Here is a 19,393-nt window from a genome sequence, read left to right on the forward strand (position 1 = left end):
TACTAAATGTAGGTAAGATTAGAAGAATTTATCATACTTTAATTTCTTCGACCTCCGCATCTATCAAAACAAAGATGGCGTTAGTTAGTGTATCGCTTTTAGGAATTTTTTTTATTATTGATTTCCGCCAAGAAAAACGTATATCAAGTTGATGTATTATTATGTACAATATCAATTCCCTATTGCTATATCGCTTATGTGTGCACTTCTAAAAAAAATACCCTTTTATGTACTCTGGAAACATTTTCAAATAGTAAAAAATAAAAAAAAAAAACACTGGAGAGTTAAAATCAAACAATATTGTAAATGCGAATTATGTCAGATTGATTGAAGGTAAAATTTAATGAGGTAATTTTCAGGTCGTTTTTGCCCTCATCTGCAATTCTAGCTGTCATACCAAGTCATGCAACTAGAAAATATTGGTATTTTTTTTAGAACTGCACAAAATAGACAATAAATCTTATTACAAAAAGTTAACAGAAACTTACGTTTGTGGCAAATGTGTTGAAGAGCAGGGCGAGCAGGGTACACCAAATTTCGATGATTTTTCGGTCACTAAAAACGTAATAATTACTTCGGATAATTACAGCCACTTGTAGTGTGACAGTTGTATTACGCACATGTTTGATTTTTAATTCTGTTGCTGAACCTGGATTTTGCTCACCGATGATTTTATATTTTACGAAGTATGAAATAATTTTGTGGTAAAGATGTTACATCAGTCCTGACCAATGGCGAATGATGTAACAAATAATCAGCACACGAGACCAGTGTTCCGATGATAATTTTTTTTATGAAAACTGTCGTATGCAGGTCTTCAAAGTCACATTTTTTTAAATAGATACTTATATATATATATATATATATATATATATATATATATATATATATATATATATATATATATATATATATAATTATCGGGTAGCTCTTAATATTGTGAGTATTTTTAACCTCATGAATAAATGCCGTAAATATATAGTAACGTCGGTACTGATTTTGTTTGTTTATTTACTTATTTGGGGGGGGGGCAGCGGTCATGTCAAACATGTCAAAGAGCCGTTAAGGAGTGTATGAAGAGGCCTGAGATACGCGGCAAATTCCTTGTTCAGCATTTGTTCAAATATTTATTCATCAACGCCCACATTGGCAAGATCAACGCCCACAAAGAGGAAACGGTACTCGTCCACCCTTTCTATACCTAGTCTGTGTCGTCAGCCATGTACATCTCCACTCGACGTTTCGTGCAACGAGGAAGCTTGCGATAAATAATAAAATGGGATGTGATATTTTTTCTTTTCTTTTTGTAGGGGGATCTTTATAAATGCCAGGTTAAGTGCACTTTTACTAATTTCCACGGCAGTATCCGGAAAAAACAAACAAGATAAATAAATGACAAATAAAAATCGCTACTGACGGTACTACAGTATTGATTTTCGGTACATATGAGATTCAAAATACCCAGAATAAGAACTATCTAATGATACAAATAAGGTTTTTATCTGTGAGATTGGCAAACTTTATATTAACCATATACATACAAGGATTTGATAAAATCACATGTTCAAGTGAAATACAGAACTCAGAAAAGAAGTTGTCGGTTTATTTACTTCAATTTCTTAACTGAGCCCGGTTTTTGCGTGACGGAGAAAAGTCATTGGCGTGCCACATTTGGCACGCGTGCCGATGGTTGCCCATCCCTTATTTTAGGAGACTTTAGAAAGGTTTCGTTTTAGGGTGCGTGGTTGGTAGCAGAGAAGGGTGAATCTCTGCTCATACCTCCAGTTTTAAGGCTGTGCAAGCTGCAATGGGTATGGAGGATGGGCTATATTGTGGTTGTTTAGGAAACAGTCCTCTATAGTCCTTACTTGCAAACACATCCAAATTCTCCACTCACCAACCCCAACCCTTTAATCCCAGGAAAACACCCCTTTAAAAAAAAAAAAAAAAAAAAAAAAAGAGAGAGAGAGAGAGAGAAGGGGGTAATGGAGTACAAGTACATCACAGCAGTAAACCCCCGTACCCAAAAGCTCCAACGAATTATTCCTCTTCCAGACGACCAAAGTAAATATCCACCATCCACAATACTCATTGGGGCACTCGCAGACTCAAAACTGGAGTTTAAGCATAAGCTCATCCAGTCGCTGGAGCAACAGAACACACTAACAGCCAAAGTCAAAGGCATAAAATCCACTCCCACCCTTTCCATCCCCACATATTCCCATTCCCCACCCATCCAAATTTGTTAGTGACAAGTAAAAAGAAAACGACTCCAAGTCATAATCAGAAATAAGATGGTTCAAATAATAAATCAATTTCTTGATTAATTTTACTCGGTTCTTGTGACGGATGAATATAGTGCATTTTACAAAGGCTAATATTCGGAATTCATGCCTACAACGGTTGGAAAAGTAATCAAGATTAACGCATGAATTATTTTCTCTGATACTGAGATCAATCAGATAATGTATGTAATCACTTTATTTCTGTACTTGAATATGCTGTGTGGTTGCACCACAAAACACGTAACCCTTATATTTTCCAAGTGTCTACACACCAAACACATCTATAGTATATTACCTATGTGATGGCTTCACAACTGTTTCCGGAGAGACATTTTCACCCAGAATTATTTCACACGTTATTGTTTACTTGTTACAGACAATGGAAACAAAAATTTGTACATCGTCAGGCAGACCATATGTGGTGTCTCATCAAATGCACTCTCCATACAATCTAAGTTCACAAAAGTCTGATATTGTCTCTAACGTCGACATGTCCCATAACTCTCAGGGACTTACCAGAAGCCCCGCCTACCCGTGGGAGGGCACATTTTGTTTACATTTTGCCTCCCTCTTGTAACGTCAGGGAGAGCTATGTCTGCAAGAAGCATGAATGTATTGTTTACTTTAACTTGATTTATATATATATATATATATATATATATATATATATATGTTCACGATGTCTCTTTTTGTTCACACATGGTGCATATTTTACTGAAATTGTTTATGTGTATGATGTCTTCATTACGGAAGTGAAGTAGAAACGCTCTGAGATCATGGCTCTCAGTTATCGTCGACTATGTGGTGTTATTACACTGACATCACTGAACGTCATGGTTCTGTGATGTCGCCTCGGATGTAAATAAGAAGCATTACAGCGTTCTATCACCACTGACTAAACATAATGACTATCATGTCACCATAAGAATGAAGTCGTAATGTTTTTGCATCACCAGAGATGTTGCATAGCGACATTGCTACGATGTCGCCATAGCTGTTATACGTCGTCCTTGTAGATTTTGGAGTCACAGCGCTGGAGTAACTTCATGGCGTGTTCATGGGGAGAACACCTACGAGAACATAAAGAACAAAGAAAATGAAGATGATAGCGAAGAGTCCCACCCTGCTGGCAACGTTGATCCTCTGTGCCCAGGGGGTTGGGGCGCTATAGTATGGCAGTTGTCCTCGCTTAGGTTCTTGTAGAGGCATCACACAGGACTTCTCAGGGAGAACTTTGATGACCCGAGGGCTTCTCACCTGGACCCGGAGACGCTCGATGACCACTATCAGGGAAAGAACCGTGCAGCTGGCGGTAATGACGAAGAGGAACCAGATGTCGATGAGTTTGAGGTAAGATGTCCTCGGGACGAGTTGGGATGTCTGGGCGAAGAAGGAGGCTTGGATGAGCATCGAGGCCAGGGAGAGCAGGAGACGACCCTGGAGGGAAAGGAGAAGGATTTTAGGTGAGTTGTGGTGGAAACGGTGGGGGAGTTTGGGCTGGTGAATAGGGGGAGGGAGTATGAGGTGGTGGATGGGGTGGCTGGTAGCGTGTAGAAATTTGGTGGAGTGGTCTGGACTGGTGGATAAGATGGAGAGTCAAGGGTTCACATACACACACACTCACACACACACACACATACACACACACACACACAACACACACACACACACACAAACACATTTGAGTCCAGGTATTTTAGGAAGTTAGAGAATAGGAGACGGGACCCAACGAGCAATGCTCCTTTCCTGTATACTACAATTAGGTAAACACAACTGGGTAAACACACACACACACACACGTCAACAAACCGTCAACCGAGGCCATATTCACCTGGAACTCGTCGATGTGGATGTAAAGGGCGAGGTAACAGGTGAAGAGGAGCAGGAAGCTGGGAAGGTGACTGACGCAGACGGAGGAGATGTGCGAGTGTCTCATCTCAAAGGTCAACTGCAGGAAGGTCAAGGGCAGCATCGCCCTCGGCAGGCGAGGTCAGGAGGAGAGAGGGGAGTTAGGTCACAACGTAAAATCTGGGTGAGAGGTCTTGAATATTATGTTGTATGAAAGTAGCAGTCTGCCGATAGTTTTATCAAAATAAATACTATGTGAGTACAGAGACTTTATGTACATGATGTACTTGATAAAGCTGTAATAACAAGCAAAACGTCTAACTAATAAAGGTCTATTCTCACATAGTGTTTATTTTGATAATCTATCTTAGTTAGGTCATAACTTGAAATCTGGTCCCAAAACCTGGACTAATCCAGTCATTTAGGTCACGACTTGAAATTAGGGTCACTGTCCTGAATTTATTGGCTTCTTTGATCCGATGATGTACTATACAGTTTGATGCTTTCCTACCCAATGCCTAACAGTTATTCAGCCTGGAATTTTCTCGCAAAAGCCTTGCAATTCTATTCAACTCCAAGAACAAGGGGGTAGGGTAGGATTGAAATACTTGTTTCAAGCTCTTAAAAATACGCACACGGGCATATAGTTTTCCTTATTCTTTCACTAACTTTTATCCAGTTTCCCAGACAAGCGAATTTTCTGCTTTCGTCCCTCAAGATACGGCGACAACCTTTAAACTGAATGAAATGGTTTGGCGTTTGGCAGAACAAGAAATCAGGAGTACATAGTCGTATTAAAGCTGTGATATTCCCCTTTCCCGCAACACTCAAAAGGCAATCAAAAGAACGTAGGGCTTGTAGGCCACAACGCGACTAAAATACACTGGACACAGGCTTACTGGCCACCAAGGAAAAATAAAATGCATACGGAATAAATGTATTATTTACAAATAGAAAATATTAAACCGGAATGGAGGACCTGCAATATTTCTTTTCTCCCTGATTGTTTTTAAAATTACTTCGTATCGTAGTCATTCATTCACATTATCTTACCTGCTAAGTATTCAGCAGACGACATTTCACCAAACGAAGCCCCATTCTTGAAACTGTCCTTTAAAATGACAACACAAAATGTCCTAAAAATACATTACGTCCTATTATACGACACCACACCACACCAGAACGAATATTAATCACAAAAGTGAGCATAATGCCCTACAAAGTGGACACGGTGGCCACGAGAAAGATAGTCCTCTATCTGCAGCTTTGTGTGACAGAATCCTCACCTCGATTGTGTTTTTGTCTTCGAGGTCAAAGTTGGACATATTCCATTTGGCCACCTCATACTCCAGCAGCACATCGCGATGATCAAGTGCTCCGACGACGTTTTGCTGCGGACAGTAGAAACAGGGTCAGAGGAGAGACACTGGCAGATAATCAAGACTCCAATGAACCTTTTCAGTGTAGGATCATGTGCTCAGATGAATAAAATTGCCTCGTTCCAGGGCCAGAGTAGAATATGTAATAATGTGGCCGGGTCGGTGACAAGCACCCGATGATGAGAGAGCGTCGAAGGGTCACGTGACCAAAGAACAAGGAGGGAGGGAAGACAGGGAGGGAAGCAGGGAGGAAATGAAGGTATGAAAAAAAGGAAAAAATGGAGAATAGAATATGGAAAAAAAGATTATTTCAAAGGGCGTTTATCAACAGCTTTTCCTTCTTCGTCTTCGTACATTTTATATTCTCTCCTCCAGTTTTTCGAGACCTGTTTTTAAGAAGACTATTCACACACGCACACACATACACACACACGTGTACATACACCCGCACATACACACACAAACACAAACACACACACGTACGTGTACATACACACACAAACACAAACACACACACACACACACACACACACACACACACACACACACACACACACACACACACACACACACACACACACACACACACACACACACACTACCTGTTTCTAAAGTCAATCATTGATGGGCGATGAAGGATAATGTCTGGAAAATGTGGAGATGAGTTTCCATAGATTTCCTGCGGATTTGATTTGTTTTTTACCGCATTTATTGCATCTCTCTTCCAGCTCTCTTGCAATTATGATGAAATTTGAAAGTAATAAAGAAAATTGTCACAATTAGTTTCGTCTTGCATAGGAGATATGAATTCTGTAGCCAAATATGGATACACATACACACACACACTGCATTTAGCAGTCGAAATATATAGAATTCCCGTTTCCAATTGTGGTGTTGTTTGTCATCTACAAACATGTGACTATATTTTTCAGTATTGATGCGTGCGTGTATATATATATATATATATATATATATATATATATATATATATATATATATTGCCATAATCATGGAATAGATACTGAAACATGCACTAATAAAGAAAACCCTTTTAAGATACAATAAAACAATTCCCCTCATAAATGAACAGGTAAATGAATATGTAAAGAAGTCAAAATGTAAAAATGAAAAATGCTTTTAGGAAAAGATTAAGTACATCCCGACATTTAGACAAAACGAAAGATCAGTACTCACTGGAACCAGAACAACGGCGTCTTGCACGTCGTCGTCGAGTTTGAATCGCAGTGCGCATGCGTGAGCATCGAAGGGGTAGCGGCGGAGATCAAGGAAGCACGAGAAGATGACGGTTTGTGTGATCTGTAGAGCAAGCTCGAAATCACGCCCGTCGTAGATAATATCTGCAGGTAACGGAAAGAAAAATAGAAAGAAAGTAGTTAGGAAGGTAATGTTGTACGATGGTGCACAACATTGCCGAGTTTACAATAAATATGACTTCTCCGCGCCACATTGTCTCTTAGGGTAGAAGTCCCCGTTATTGGCGATAAATTTGGACACCAGAAAATAAACGATTCAGATATCCTGTTCTGGCAAATGTCAGGACTCGACCCAGCATTCACATACGACTGTGCAACGACGTCATACTGGCGTTCTTTGAGCAAGACTGGCCTTCGAGGTCTCCTACTCACCTTCTTTCGGGAAAACGCCGTCATCCGGGAGAGGTTCCCCGGTCCTGCGGGCCACCAGACTCTGGCTCCTCTCCATCGAGTCCACCAGGTGCCCGTTGCCGTCCCTGACCACCAGGGGAGGCAACCAAAGCGCCGCCAAGTTACCTATCCGGTTGGAGGACGCGTTGCCCTTGAGGTTCCGCATCCGAACACGCGGGTCCTTCCAGGAGAGTGTGGAGGTCAGCTCGAGCGCCATCGAGAAGCTGGGCAGGTCCAAGTTCCTGAAGGCGGTGACAGCGATGGCTAGTTTGACCGGGAGAGGGTCTTCGTGGGGTGACGGGGGTGGGAGCAAGGGCACCGATCGTTCCTGTTTGGTCGAGGACCTGCCCCCGAAGGACCCGGAGGTCTTCGTCGTCGTCGCCGGCGGAGGGATGGACGAAGAGTACCCCTTCGGCAGGAGGAAAGGGTCGCAGTCCTCCTCGTCACTGCTGTCCGGGCACTCCGTCTTCAGGTTGCAGCGGGAACTTCGGGAGACGCAGGTGCCGTCGTCGCAGGTGAATTCGCCGTCCCGGCACACCGTCAGGAGGAGCGAGACCTGGAAGGACGGGTGGGAGAAGATTCAACACCCACGTCCCAGCAAACGGAGGTGTCTGAGATTTACAGGGGTGAGAGACGGGGAGATAGAGAGAGAGGGGTGGGGAGATAGATAGATGGAGAGAGAGAGATTGGGCCCAATAGAGGTGAGAGTGCGGACGGGTTCCGAAGACGAGGGTCAGGGAGGCTCTCTGAGGTCATTGATCTCTGTCTCCATCGAAGGAAAAGCTCTTAACTTACTTCCGTGTTACAGGATTCAAACAAGCAGATACCTAAACAACATATAACACCCTTAAAATTCATTGTTTTTTATTTTATCCTATTTATTTAATTTATTCATTTATTTTCAATCTCATTGATGTCAATATCTGCATGAGTCATGGGACATCTCACCGGGTTGTGCTTCCCATGCACTCTATAGCACGAGAAACTATGTGACATATCTGATACAAGTACCATGCAGTGACTCTGACCTTACTCATCTGGCACCTGTCCCCCTTGAAGTCCCACTCCCGAAGTCCCAGGAGGAACTCTTCACTCTTCGGCGGCACGTAGGTGGCAGAGACCTCCGGCCGTGCCTCGTGCTCCAGGACCCAACGGTTGTCCTTCCACGAGATCCTCGAGTGGTAGGTTCCCACGAACTTGGGCCGTCCGTTGTCGTATCCCTCCAGGTAGAAGTATCGATCCAGGAACGAGTCCTTGCAGAGGCCCCGAAGAGCCAGCCGAGGAGGTCCCGGAAAGACGCAAGCTACGCAAAGGGTTTCTTCGCAGTCTGAGGACATCCATTCGTACTGAGAGTCCGTGGCTCCGAGACTCAGACACCTCTGGTCCAAGAAAGCCCGGTTCTCGGAGGAGGTGAAGTTGTCCCAAGTCAACGGCTCCTGGCCCTCGAGACCCAGCCAGCGTCCAGAGGCGGGGTCCCCAATGGCGGCGAGCCAGAGGAACGCTCCTTCGTCGTTGGAACACTCCTTCGAGTACTGCACGAAAGTCTCGTACGCGAACGCATTTTCCTCCCCCGACTTCGGGAGGAACATCTGCCCGCCCAACACTTCACACAGCGAGTTCGAGGCTTCGCTAGTTCTCTTTTTGGGAAATATGATTATTCTTTTCAACCTGGTCCGGCAGATTTCGTTCACGTCGAACTGCGTCAGGTTCGAAGACCCTCTGACTTCGAACAACGAGAGCGGGGAGTCGAAATAGAGCAGCGCTTTCTCGTTCGCCTGGAACCTCCGGCACCTTGCGAAGTCCTCCATCCTCTCCGGCGACAATAGGATGTCGTAGAGTCGGAAGTCGGCTACATCGCCCAGGAGTGCCTGATTCAGGGAGAAGCCTCCCCCAGGGAAGTTCTGCTTCTGTCCAATAGTGAACTGTCCCCAGCCTCGAAGTCGAACCGGCTCGAGAGTGTCTGCCTGTCCCGTCGGGTTTTCGCTCAACACACCTTGCGTGAACTGTAAAAAGACAGAGTTTAGTTCGAGAAGGCGGGGCCCGGGGATCCAGTCAGTTGAACGGAATGACTGTGTTAATCACGACAATGTCTAAACAAGTAAAGTAAATCACCTGTTCTAAGGTAGCTAAGGAAAAAGAAGACTCACATTGTTACATCTAGTCTTACCAAATATGTGTCACAAAGCATGACTTGCCATTATGCCATGGATCTTTAGAAGGAAAGAAAGAAAGAGAGAATGAGAGGCAGAAAGTGAGAGAGAGAGAGAGAGAGAGAGAGAGAGAGAGAGAGAGAGAGAGAGAGAGAGAGAGAGAGAGAGAGAGAGAGAGAGAGAGAGAGAGGAGCTCCTGGCGAAGACGATGTACTCTCCAGCTCCTCGACTTACGAAGTTGTTGAGAGCCACCCAGTAATTCTTCGAACTCAGATCGACGGCGACGCAGAGATGGAACCACCGGAAGAGCTTGAAGGGCGCCGTCACCCGAGCGGACACCTGGCCCTCCCCCTGGTCCGCCTTGAACACCCGGATGCTCAGGACTCCCTTTTCGATGTGGCCCGCTGCAGGAAGAGTGAGTCAAACACTGGTTTCTTTCTTACTACACCATGGAGTCATCCTCCGTAAAGGTCAGGGGTGAGCAACCTTTGGCACGCGTGCCAAACCTGGCACACTAACGACTTTTTCTCCGGCACGCGAAATGCAGAGCTCACATTAAAAAAGATAAGTGATAAATTTCCTTTTTTTTTGTATGGCCAATGGTAACCGCATACTACGCTTTGCGGTGGGATGGGGCCCTTGTAGGAGGTAAAGGTAGGGGGCAGTTACTCTTATATAGGCCTATTTGCACTCGAGAAAGTATCGTATCAATGATTTGGCTGATTTTGACACCCACACATAAAAAAGGTTGCCCAGCCCTGGATAGCATGTCCTAACATGTTGTACAAGTGTTTATGTTATCGATTTATTTGTCCAGTTACCCAAAACCATAAATTTATCTGAAATTATGAAGTGTAGTGGTTTGCAGTCTTCTCTAACTGCTACCCAGGGTTTCCTCTGAAATTATTAGAATCGTTAGGCGTTAGCCAGAATAAAATCTCTTTTGGGGATGAATTCGTCTTCCTGGTACACTAAGGATTAACAAAGACATTTTTTTTTTCGAAGATTTGACAAGATTGACAATGAAACCACTAATAAGAAATAATGACACAAAATTAATAATAGTGATACTGATGACTAGAGGACATTTATCATGACATTCAGAATAACAGCAAATGTAAAAGGCCATTTACAAGGTCAAACTGTTCGTCAAACCCGGTTTGTCAAACAAGTGTTTGCAGTGATGTTTGACCGTGTGAATGGGGTATTTGGTTGTCAAACACGTTTGTCAAACAGACTGACAAACGTGTTTGACAACCAAAAACCCCCCACATGGTCAAACATCGCTTCAAAAACTTGTTTGACATACCGGGTTTAACGTAACACCACAAAGGATTGAAGGCGGACGACCTCACTCACCCAGGACCATTTGGTAGTCTGCCTCGGACACGTAGTAGCTGAGGAAGGTGACTCCCCGCCGGGCGTCGTGACGTAGTCGAACTCGCGCGCATGTTGTCATCTGGAGAAAGAAAAAGTTATATATATATAGATATATATATATATATATATATGTATATATATATATATATATATATATATATTGCTGAATAACCACAAAGAAAACCAGGAGAGAAACTAAAATTCGTGTGAAATATCACGAAAGGGCTTGAGAACTTTAGTCTCTTTTCAGGTTTCCTTTGTGCTATTCAGCAATTTACTAGATCACGTGGTTTTGTGATCTTTTTGCATATATATATATAAGGTTGACCATTTTAAAGAGACACAACTGGATGAGAGCGCTTTCGTGTATTACATCAGTGTAGAAATACACAGGGAGTACGAATAAGCAAAATACAATAGCAGGGAAAAGGGAACGTGGACACAAAGAGGGATTCATCCATCAACGAAGACATTCTCGTGAGCACGAGGGGATGTCCAACATTTTTTCTTCGTTGACCTATGAAGCTCTCCTCTTGTCCAAGTTCCTTTTGCGTGTTCGTACTCTTTAATTATGTTTTTCTATAGTGACGATGTAATACACGAAAGCGCTCTGCTGCAGTTGTGTCCCTTCAAAGTGGTTAACCTTGTATATTTACATATATATATATATATATATATATATATATATATATACACATCTATATATATGATGAAGACGGTGGTGGAGGAAAGGTGCAGAAGGACAAAATGGGAAAGGACATGTTGTGTTGCGACTCTGTGACTGATAAGAGGGTGGGAGGGTTGAAGAGGAGCTGAGCGCTCAAAATCGTCTTATTCCCGAACAGTTCCGTCCATTCCCTCCCTGTACGATGTCTGGATTGGAACTCAATAAGGACTGCTATCTTCCTTCATACTTCATATATGGTATGCGTTCATATACTTGTGTACGTATATGTACACTTATGTGTGTATAAATATTACATTCATATGCGCGCACATATACACACAGGATACCATGATAGGGCAAGTATTTTCTGAATCAACACTGCCTGCTCGAGAATATTGTGAAGATTTTTCAGTGGTGTTTTTGCATACAGCAGGGGCAGGAACGAGCACTTGCATCAACGACGCGGCAATAAATCACGATTTTCACTTAAATCCAGACGCCACGGAGCGGCAACCTCAGACGACGTTCGTGACTCGCCACTCAAGAATACCAACGACGCCTAGAGTCGTCGTTTTCTGTTGCACATTCAAATGCGCGCTTACAACTCTCTTAGCAACGGTAACATCTTGTTTGTTTGTTTATATAGTTATTAAGTAATCGATTTATTTGTTTATTTGTATTAATCTATTTATTTAATTGTTTATTTATTTTCTTTATACAAGACGATTTCACTCAGTGACCGTTCGTGGTCTATTAGGAAAGAAAAATCGAAATTGCTTCACCATAGCTATAGTGTATGGGGGGGGGGGTGAGGGTGAGGGGGGAGGTGTTGTGTTGGGTAAGCATGGAGATCCCCAAAGAAAGACATGTCCTTGAAAGTGTGCGAAGCCATTAAGTAATTATGAAGTTCATGCGGAACAACCCCTTGTTTAGCGGGAAGGAATGGCGCGGGTCGTATAATTACATGTAATTTGGAACCCGAGCTCTCAGTCCAGTGTCATTCTGACGGGACAGACCGTGTTCCCTCAAAAAACAAAGGTAAAGGAGTTCTCCCTTACAGAAAAATGCTTGGGAGTTTTTTTTTTTCATAATGTTTCGCTGGGAACAAATTTGGTCGACGTTGCAATTAAGCTGGAATTTCATCGATGTTGTAAGTTATAATGGATTTCTGGATGTAGCCTGCGAATGCCAGCATTCGATTCGTTCATTTGAAGTCCCTGCTTTTGACTCCATATATCGCCACGTCATCGTCATCGTCGTCATCATCATCATCATCGTCGTCATCCCTTCTATCACCTGGGCGAGGGTAATCTTCCATAACAGATGATGTTTTTTCCTCTATTCTGGCCGTTGCCAGGCATATTCACCATGACAAGCCCTTGGTAATATAGACACCGATGCCATTTTGCGGGAAATTTCCACAAATTTGTGTCTGAGAAATTTGCTCACATGGGATGTTTTGTGAGCAGATTATATGTTGAAATGAACTTGTTTGTGTATATAATAATTCCTTCTCTCTGTGGGAAAAATGTGGAAATCTAGATTTCCATGTGGGAATTTTGTGGTAACAATCTCACTCATTTGTGAGAATTGGCATCGATCACAATGGCAACACTGGATGGAGAGGTTATAGCAAATGTCGATAAGCCACTTCCATACTGGGTGTAGAGATTGTCTTTTTATCCTGTCTGCTCCCCAGACGACGTCATTTATCAATGTAGCAGCTGCAATGGGAAATTCTAATATGTCATTCAGGCCGGGAACATGTTTATGATTCCTATTGCTGCTACAGATCTGCCTATGTTTCATTTTAATGTGACATCACTGTAAAACCAGGACCCAGGTAACTTTCTACGACTTCGAAATTTGACCAACAAAGTGTTGCAATCAGATATTTTTCTTTTCTTTTCGGTAAATCACTGCAGCAGTTATGACCATGCTGTATAGAAACTTATTGAGACTTGAGATCATGTTTAAGCGCGACTCTTGGCAATTGAAACAAAAGACAGTAGATTCTGTATAACCACGACTGAAACCAGAAATGGGGTTGGGTTCCATGTGAATACTATCTCTCCCCCACATACTGGATTCAGCTTGATAAACACAAAATCAGTATGTTGTTATGCCTGTTAATAAGATATTTACATGCTTACCTAACTGTTCCTGTTTGTTTATTCATTATTTTGTTTTGTTTTACTTCAACTGACTTCATCCGACCTCGTTGTGGGTCGAATGGCCTCCTGCCGACATTTTTGCTTTTCTATGGTCATTCAGTGTAATCTGGCGTTTATGAATTACTGTTTACGTCAGTGAACACTGACTGCACAAATTTTAGTCAAGCCATTACTGCGTTAAATTTGTATTCCTTCTCGCTCAGTAGGCTGACGATTTTTGGATTAAAATAAAGGGAAAGAACGTAGAATGGATCAAAATCACGCTACAAAATTGTATCATGGGAGAAAACTCTATGGATAATCATAAATACATCCAACGTTTATGGATCACGACTAAAGAGGACGGGTAGAAATTTCAATAAAAGAAGGAAAGAAAAATATTACATTTTCCAACAAAATCTAATTAATGAAAAATCTCATAAGGAGAAGTGGTACACGCCCAAAACTTAATTGATATTAAAGGCATATAGGACAATACAAGTGAAGGGAATAAAAATGAAAGTGCATGTTAAAAAAACGAGGGGGCCACCTCAAATACATTTCAATCACTCAGAAAAAAAAAAAAAACTGACGAGAATGCGAGTGGACACGTATACTTAAACACAAACCTTTTGCCTGTTGTCACTAATCCATGAAAAACTGGGCTCGTATTTATACTTTCTCTGGCTAGATACGGATATGCGTGCAACAAATGACACGTTACGTATATTTCAGGACTTCAATCAGTAAGCTTTCTGGGGCGGTTGTGAGTGGCGCGCGGGGCGACATGCAAACATACTGATTTCTCTCATTCGTTCTCCCTCTCCCGCTCTTCTTCCTCTACCTTCACTTTGACGTTACCTTAGTGATATCCGGGATGACTGTGGAAGCGGAGTCGATGACTGCATCCGGGCTTATAAAGTCACTTGTCTGTAGAGTTACTCCAGGTACCTTCTCTCCTGCAAAGACAGTCAGGTATTGTCACGGAATTCATTGTTAATAAGAATGCGTACTAATGACTGCAATGATGGGTGGGGGGAGGAATGTCTGCCGAGATGGCGAGTGTCAAAGGATACTAGACAGCCCCCCCCCCCCCTCCTCTCTCTGCACAGGTGACATGAGCTCCTAGTGGTCATTATGTATTGATGGGTGAGACGATGTAATAGTTCCATATTCGTTCTGGTGACACTCAAAGTCTGCATTATTACTGTGTCACTTGACCAAATTTTGTCCAGGTTGATATCAAACTTTGATGTTACGACAAATGCCAGCTGTCAGCGACACTTTAGAGTTGCAACAAGAACGACAATCTTCGGTTTTCTATAAATACTAAATCTAAAGTTCTTATCTATGAATGAGGCAGTCCAAAACAGGCAATTCATCATTACGTTCTAATTCTAAGGTAAATTTAATGAAAGGAACCATGTTATTGAGATTACAAAATATATCAAAATCATCCGTACATGGCAACAGGCAGAGGACATCAACATATCTATACCAATTAGCATTTTATGGCAAAATTTCACACATTAATTCTTTTTCCAATTTCATGTGTAAATTACTTAGAACTAGTGAAAGAGGATTGCCCAATGCAATGCAGTTTTTTCTTAGTATAGTATTCACCGTTAAATTAAAATTTGCAATCATTAATCTAGTCAATTCGATAATAACAAAAAAACTGACAATGGTAGAGAAGTTATAACCGGGCAAACAGCAAAGAACTCTCAGTTAGGATTAAACAACACAAGCATAGTATTGGAACGGCACAAGAATCCAATGCATCATTTGTTCACGTGAAAAATTTGAATCATTGTATAGACTGGTCTAAACCTTCATTAATTTTATCTCGTAATTCAATTGTCAACAGAAAGATCATAGAAAGCAATCTTATTAAACATTCTGAAGGGATTAACCTCAACATTAATAGTGGCATGTATAAGTTGGACAGTTTCATATTTGGTAATATTGGAAACAGTTGATAAATTCCCACCAAACATCATTATTATGAATTCTTGAGACGTTTTAAAATTATACTTGAGTTGTGACTTATCATGAGCTGCGCGTTGGTTAGTGAATATCGTGCTGAACTCGTAACCAGGTAGTCGTGAGTACGATTCCCGGGTCCGCCGCGAGCTTGTCGCGTTGGTTTTCGACACCCCTGGCCAGGCAGGGAAGCGAACCAAAATCGGCCTAAAAACCCAATGTCCTGACGAAAACTTACAAAACTTTGCCTTAATTGGGGTTTTCCACTTCCCACTGCATGACAGCGAGATGTTGGGAAAAAAGGGATAATATCTATTATTTACTTGTTTGTGGCAAGCTAACTTCTCAATAAGCTCTCTACGTATCAGATTCCCCATGCTAGATTGCGGCCAGGACACAAATAACAAAATTTACAGTAATAAAGCATCGATCGGTATAAATAATGCAAAGAGTCGTGATCGATGGTTACAATATGGCTGCTGCCACTTCACACCGTTCCACTCCCAACCCCAACTCCAGCTCACACATAAAATCGCATAAAAAACAAGTGGAAGAATAACACAAACTTCCAACGATTATACATACTCGTATGATTTTTTTTAATATATTCATTGCTTGTGCGATCGCTTGAGCGATTTTTGACTGTCTGAATATGTGTGTGTGTGTGTGTGTGTGTGTGTGTGTGTGTGTGCGTGTTTGTGTACGTCCGCGGCCGTACGTGCACATTACTACAGAAAGGAGCGACTGAAAAAAAAAAAAAAATACCGAGATGGAAACAAACGGCCCGCAAACTACGCCTCCGGAAAGTGCAGGCGAGAGAAAGGCGAGCAGTGCGATTCAGATACCCAAAGCAGTGAGTCGAGGGAAGGCGTTTCAGAGGAAGTCAAGTCCCAGGGTCCCCCCCCCCCGACTCAAATGCATGTGGGGTCTGTACAAGAAAAGAGGGACGAGACGGAACTGAGATCCTGATGTTGGTGGGTTTTTTTCGGTGAGAAACACATAACTGAAAACTGAGAGAGAGAGAGAGAGAGAGAGAGAGAGAGAGAAGAGGGAGAGAGAGAGAGAGTTTTCCGTTATGTGAGGTCAAAACTGAGAATTCAGTGACCAAATGTTTTATTTAATGTTTGACCTAATTTCATTTAAGCTCTTTTCTCGACTGTAGAGATACGAGATGGTTAGTTTAGTTTGCTGGTCAAGACTAGACAAAAAAACGTTACAAATACTAAAAATTAATTAATTGGTGTCAATAAAGAAGAAAAGGTCTGTTGAACATGACATCTGAGGATATCTGGAGAAATTGAACTATGGAGATACTGAAAGACACAAGGTTGTAAAAAGTGTTATGAAATATAACAAACTCAGCTTCCATTTCTTTTAATCTTGTTCCATACCCGTAGACCATGAAACGTAGCCATTTCGACGCATTCTCCCGACGCATCCGACCTAGTTATGGACCAAAAGGTCTCTTGTCGGCATGCTCCTCTTTTGTAATTACATAAATGCCAACACGCACCATTACGTCCTACAAAAGCCGCGTAGTTCACTGACTTCGGAGAAGTCACAAATGTCAAAGAAAGAGTCTAACCTACTTCGTGGAAAGCCGAAATGTCATAGAGAACAAAGGCTTAGGCTTAAGGTCATAGCAATCGAATTGTGAAGGTCACTGAGAAGATGTTCACATTAAAGGATCATAAATGAAGTCCCTCTATGGAGAGGAAAAGCTGATCAACCAATATTTCTTCCCATCATATTTGTCCTTTTATTTTGCGTTGGATCGACTGTCCTGAAAAAGAATCACGACCGTGCAATCTGAAAAAGATGTTGTGATTTGACCTAAAGTGACCCCACCTCACAGAGAATTACCTTTTACTGTGCACGACATAGAACAATATAATATTTAGTCACTTAGATATCTATGAGAGGACTCTGTGATCGTCGCCAGCCACCTCGAGGCCACGGGCATCCAGTAATATAACTAAAGGCATCAGATGTTGATATGTTGTGTACATCAACACACCATGTGATGGGTACACTGAATTATATTATAAATTTGCCTATAGGGCAAAGTTGTTCCTTGTGTGTGAGTTATGTTTATTTTTGGTTCGACGTAATATAAAAATGTAATGAAAAGCGTGGTATTCGATTGATATTGCCGGATGCAAACTCACCAACACTACTGTCTGGCGGCATTAGTAGGAAGAAGACAATGAGTAGGAGCATGACGTCACATCAGGTCAACGACTCCCAAGCTAACATCTGCAAAAGAAAATAAATATCTTTCAGCAATTAGTAGTATACTAAATAATTAGTACATTATGATTTTTAAACATCAGCATTTCTCTCTAGAAAGAAAAAAAATAATGATGCACTGAGAATAATGTCCAGCATCTGGAAATTTGTATACAGCCCTAATTTACCCGAAGACGGAGGAAGATTTTGGACAAGTGATATTCACAGTGAGTACACTCAATCTTAACTTTTATTTCCCTGCACTGTGCAGGCTTTACATTTGTGGCAATGATAATGTCCTGCTTCTTAAAAAACACAACATAATACCCATGCTACAATAAATCTCCTAAAAACGATTCACGAAATTTCATTTCATAAAACTCCATCAATTTCCGAAGTGGGTTTATGTCTTGGGTCCAAACGTCTGCACAATCGGCGGTTGGCGAGTGTTGACTTAGGTGTAACTATAATTAAAACAGTATGGATGTTAATTTAGAACAGTTTAATTTATATGTAAAATAGTCAAATATAAAACTGATATATGCTATATGAACATCAATTGAAAAATTTTGTTCGGGGCAATGACGACTCGACGTCAATAGAGGTTACACTCCCCTACCTAGAGTCTTCCACCACTGCAGTTAACAGACTAGCCGCACACCTCACTTTCTGATAAATTTTAGTTCACATTGCTTAATTACATGACTTTAACAAGTGCAATCGAATACAGAATAGATGGTGATATTTGTAGGATATATCAAGGTCACATGGTGAAGAGAGGAGTGAAGATTGGTAAAAGGTGGTGCAAGTACTTCAAAAACAAGCATTAACGGTGAAATTCAAACGAAAGTCGTAATAGCTGCTGAGACTGGAAATCCATTGCAGTATCTAACGGGATTGCTGTTTCTACTGCTTATGATTGAATACGCAGGGTGAGCTGTCCAAAAAAAAATTCAATATAAAAAGTCTTTCAGTGGTATTCATTTATACTATAATGAATCTCATATATTCAATTTTATATTCAGTTATCTTAAATATAAGTTTAACTATTTTAGAATAATATTCACATATTTTCAATTACTGTTCGATAGTTTTAAATTGAACTTTTGAATTTTTAATGTTATATTCATTCTAAACACAATTTCAACTCTTTTAAATTAGAAATTTGCACGTTTTAAATTATATCTCAATTGTTTTAATTTGAACTTCAGACAATCTAATTTGAAGGTAAAAAAAATGTAGATACGGAGAGTATAGATAGAAGTTCTTGAAGGGACAAAGAAAATAGGCTTGAAAGATCGTCTGTCTCCATTCTTTCGTCCCCTGGGAAACATTATTAACTATACGAGGGGCACGAGCCTGGACCCAGGCCAACGTACCTACACACCCCATCCACTCCCCCTCCGCCCTCCCCTCCTCCACTCCTTCCCGCGGTAGTGTGTGCAACACAGGAATATAATGTAAAGCGAGTAAATAGATCAATCTGTTTCTATGCGATGTATTTTGATCCGCAGTAATAATGGTTGATAAACAAACATTAATACACACACACATATACACATGCGCACACTCATTTACACAAACACACGTGGCGCAGTTGGTAGAGTTCCCGGCCGCCACTACGGCGGTCCGGGGTCGAATCTCGCCCAGGGCTG

At 41.6% G+C, this 19,393-nt stretch overlaps 1 protein-coding gene across 1 annotated transcript in view; it reads right to left on the minus strand.

The window, feature by feature from the left end:
• Positions 1–2,966: 2,966 nt before the first annotated feature.
• Positions 2,967–19,393, minus strand: part of LOC143037664 (uncharacterized) — a 39,640-nt gene continuing 23,213 nt past the window's right edge. The window contains exons 2-11 of the mRNA XM_076206191.1: positions 17,678–17,765; positions 14,388–14,485; positions 10,686–10,785; positions 9,561–9,730; positions 8,205–9,179; positions 7,159–7,732; positions 6,707–6,870; positions 5,420–5,524; positions 4,117–4,233; positions 2,967–3,722 (exon numbers count right to left, since the gene is read on the minus strand). Coding sequence (XP_076062306.1) covers positions 3,330–3,722; positions 4,117–4,233; positions 5,420–5,524; positions 6,707–6,870; positions 7,159–7,732; positions 8,205–9,179; positions 9,561–9,730; positions 10,686–10,785; positions 14,388–14,485; positions 17,678–17,729 — 2,748 coding nt within the window. The 5' untranslated portion in view covers positions 17,730–17,765 and the 3' untranslated portion in view covers positions 2,967–3,329. The remainder of the gene's footprint in view (positions 3,723–4,116; positions 4,234–5,419; positions 5,525–6,706; positions 6,871–7,158; positions 7,733–8,204; positions 9,180–9,560; positions 9,731–10,685; positions 10,786–14,387; positions 14,486–17,677; positions 17,766–19,393) is intronic.

The sequence above is a fragment of the Oratosquilla oratoria genome, chromosome 23 (genome assembly GCF_046742065.1).
Source record: "Oratosquilla oratoria isolate Oo_2021 chromosome 23, ASM4674206v1, whole genome shotgun sequence".
NCBI classification, from domain to species: domain Eukaryota; kingdom Metazoa; phylum Arthropoda; class Malacostraca; order Stomatopoda; family Squillidae; genus Oratosquilla; species Oratosquilla oratoria.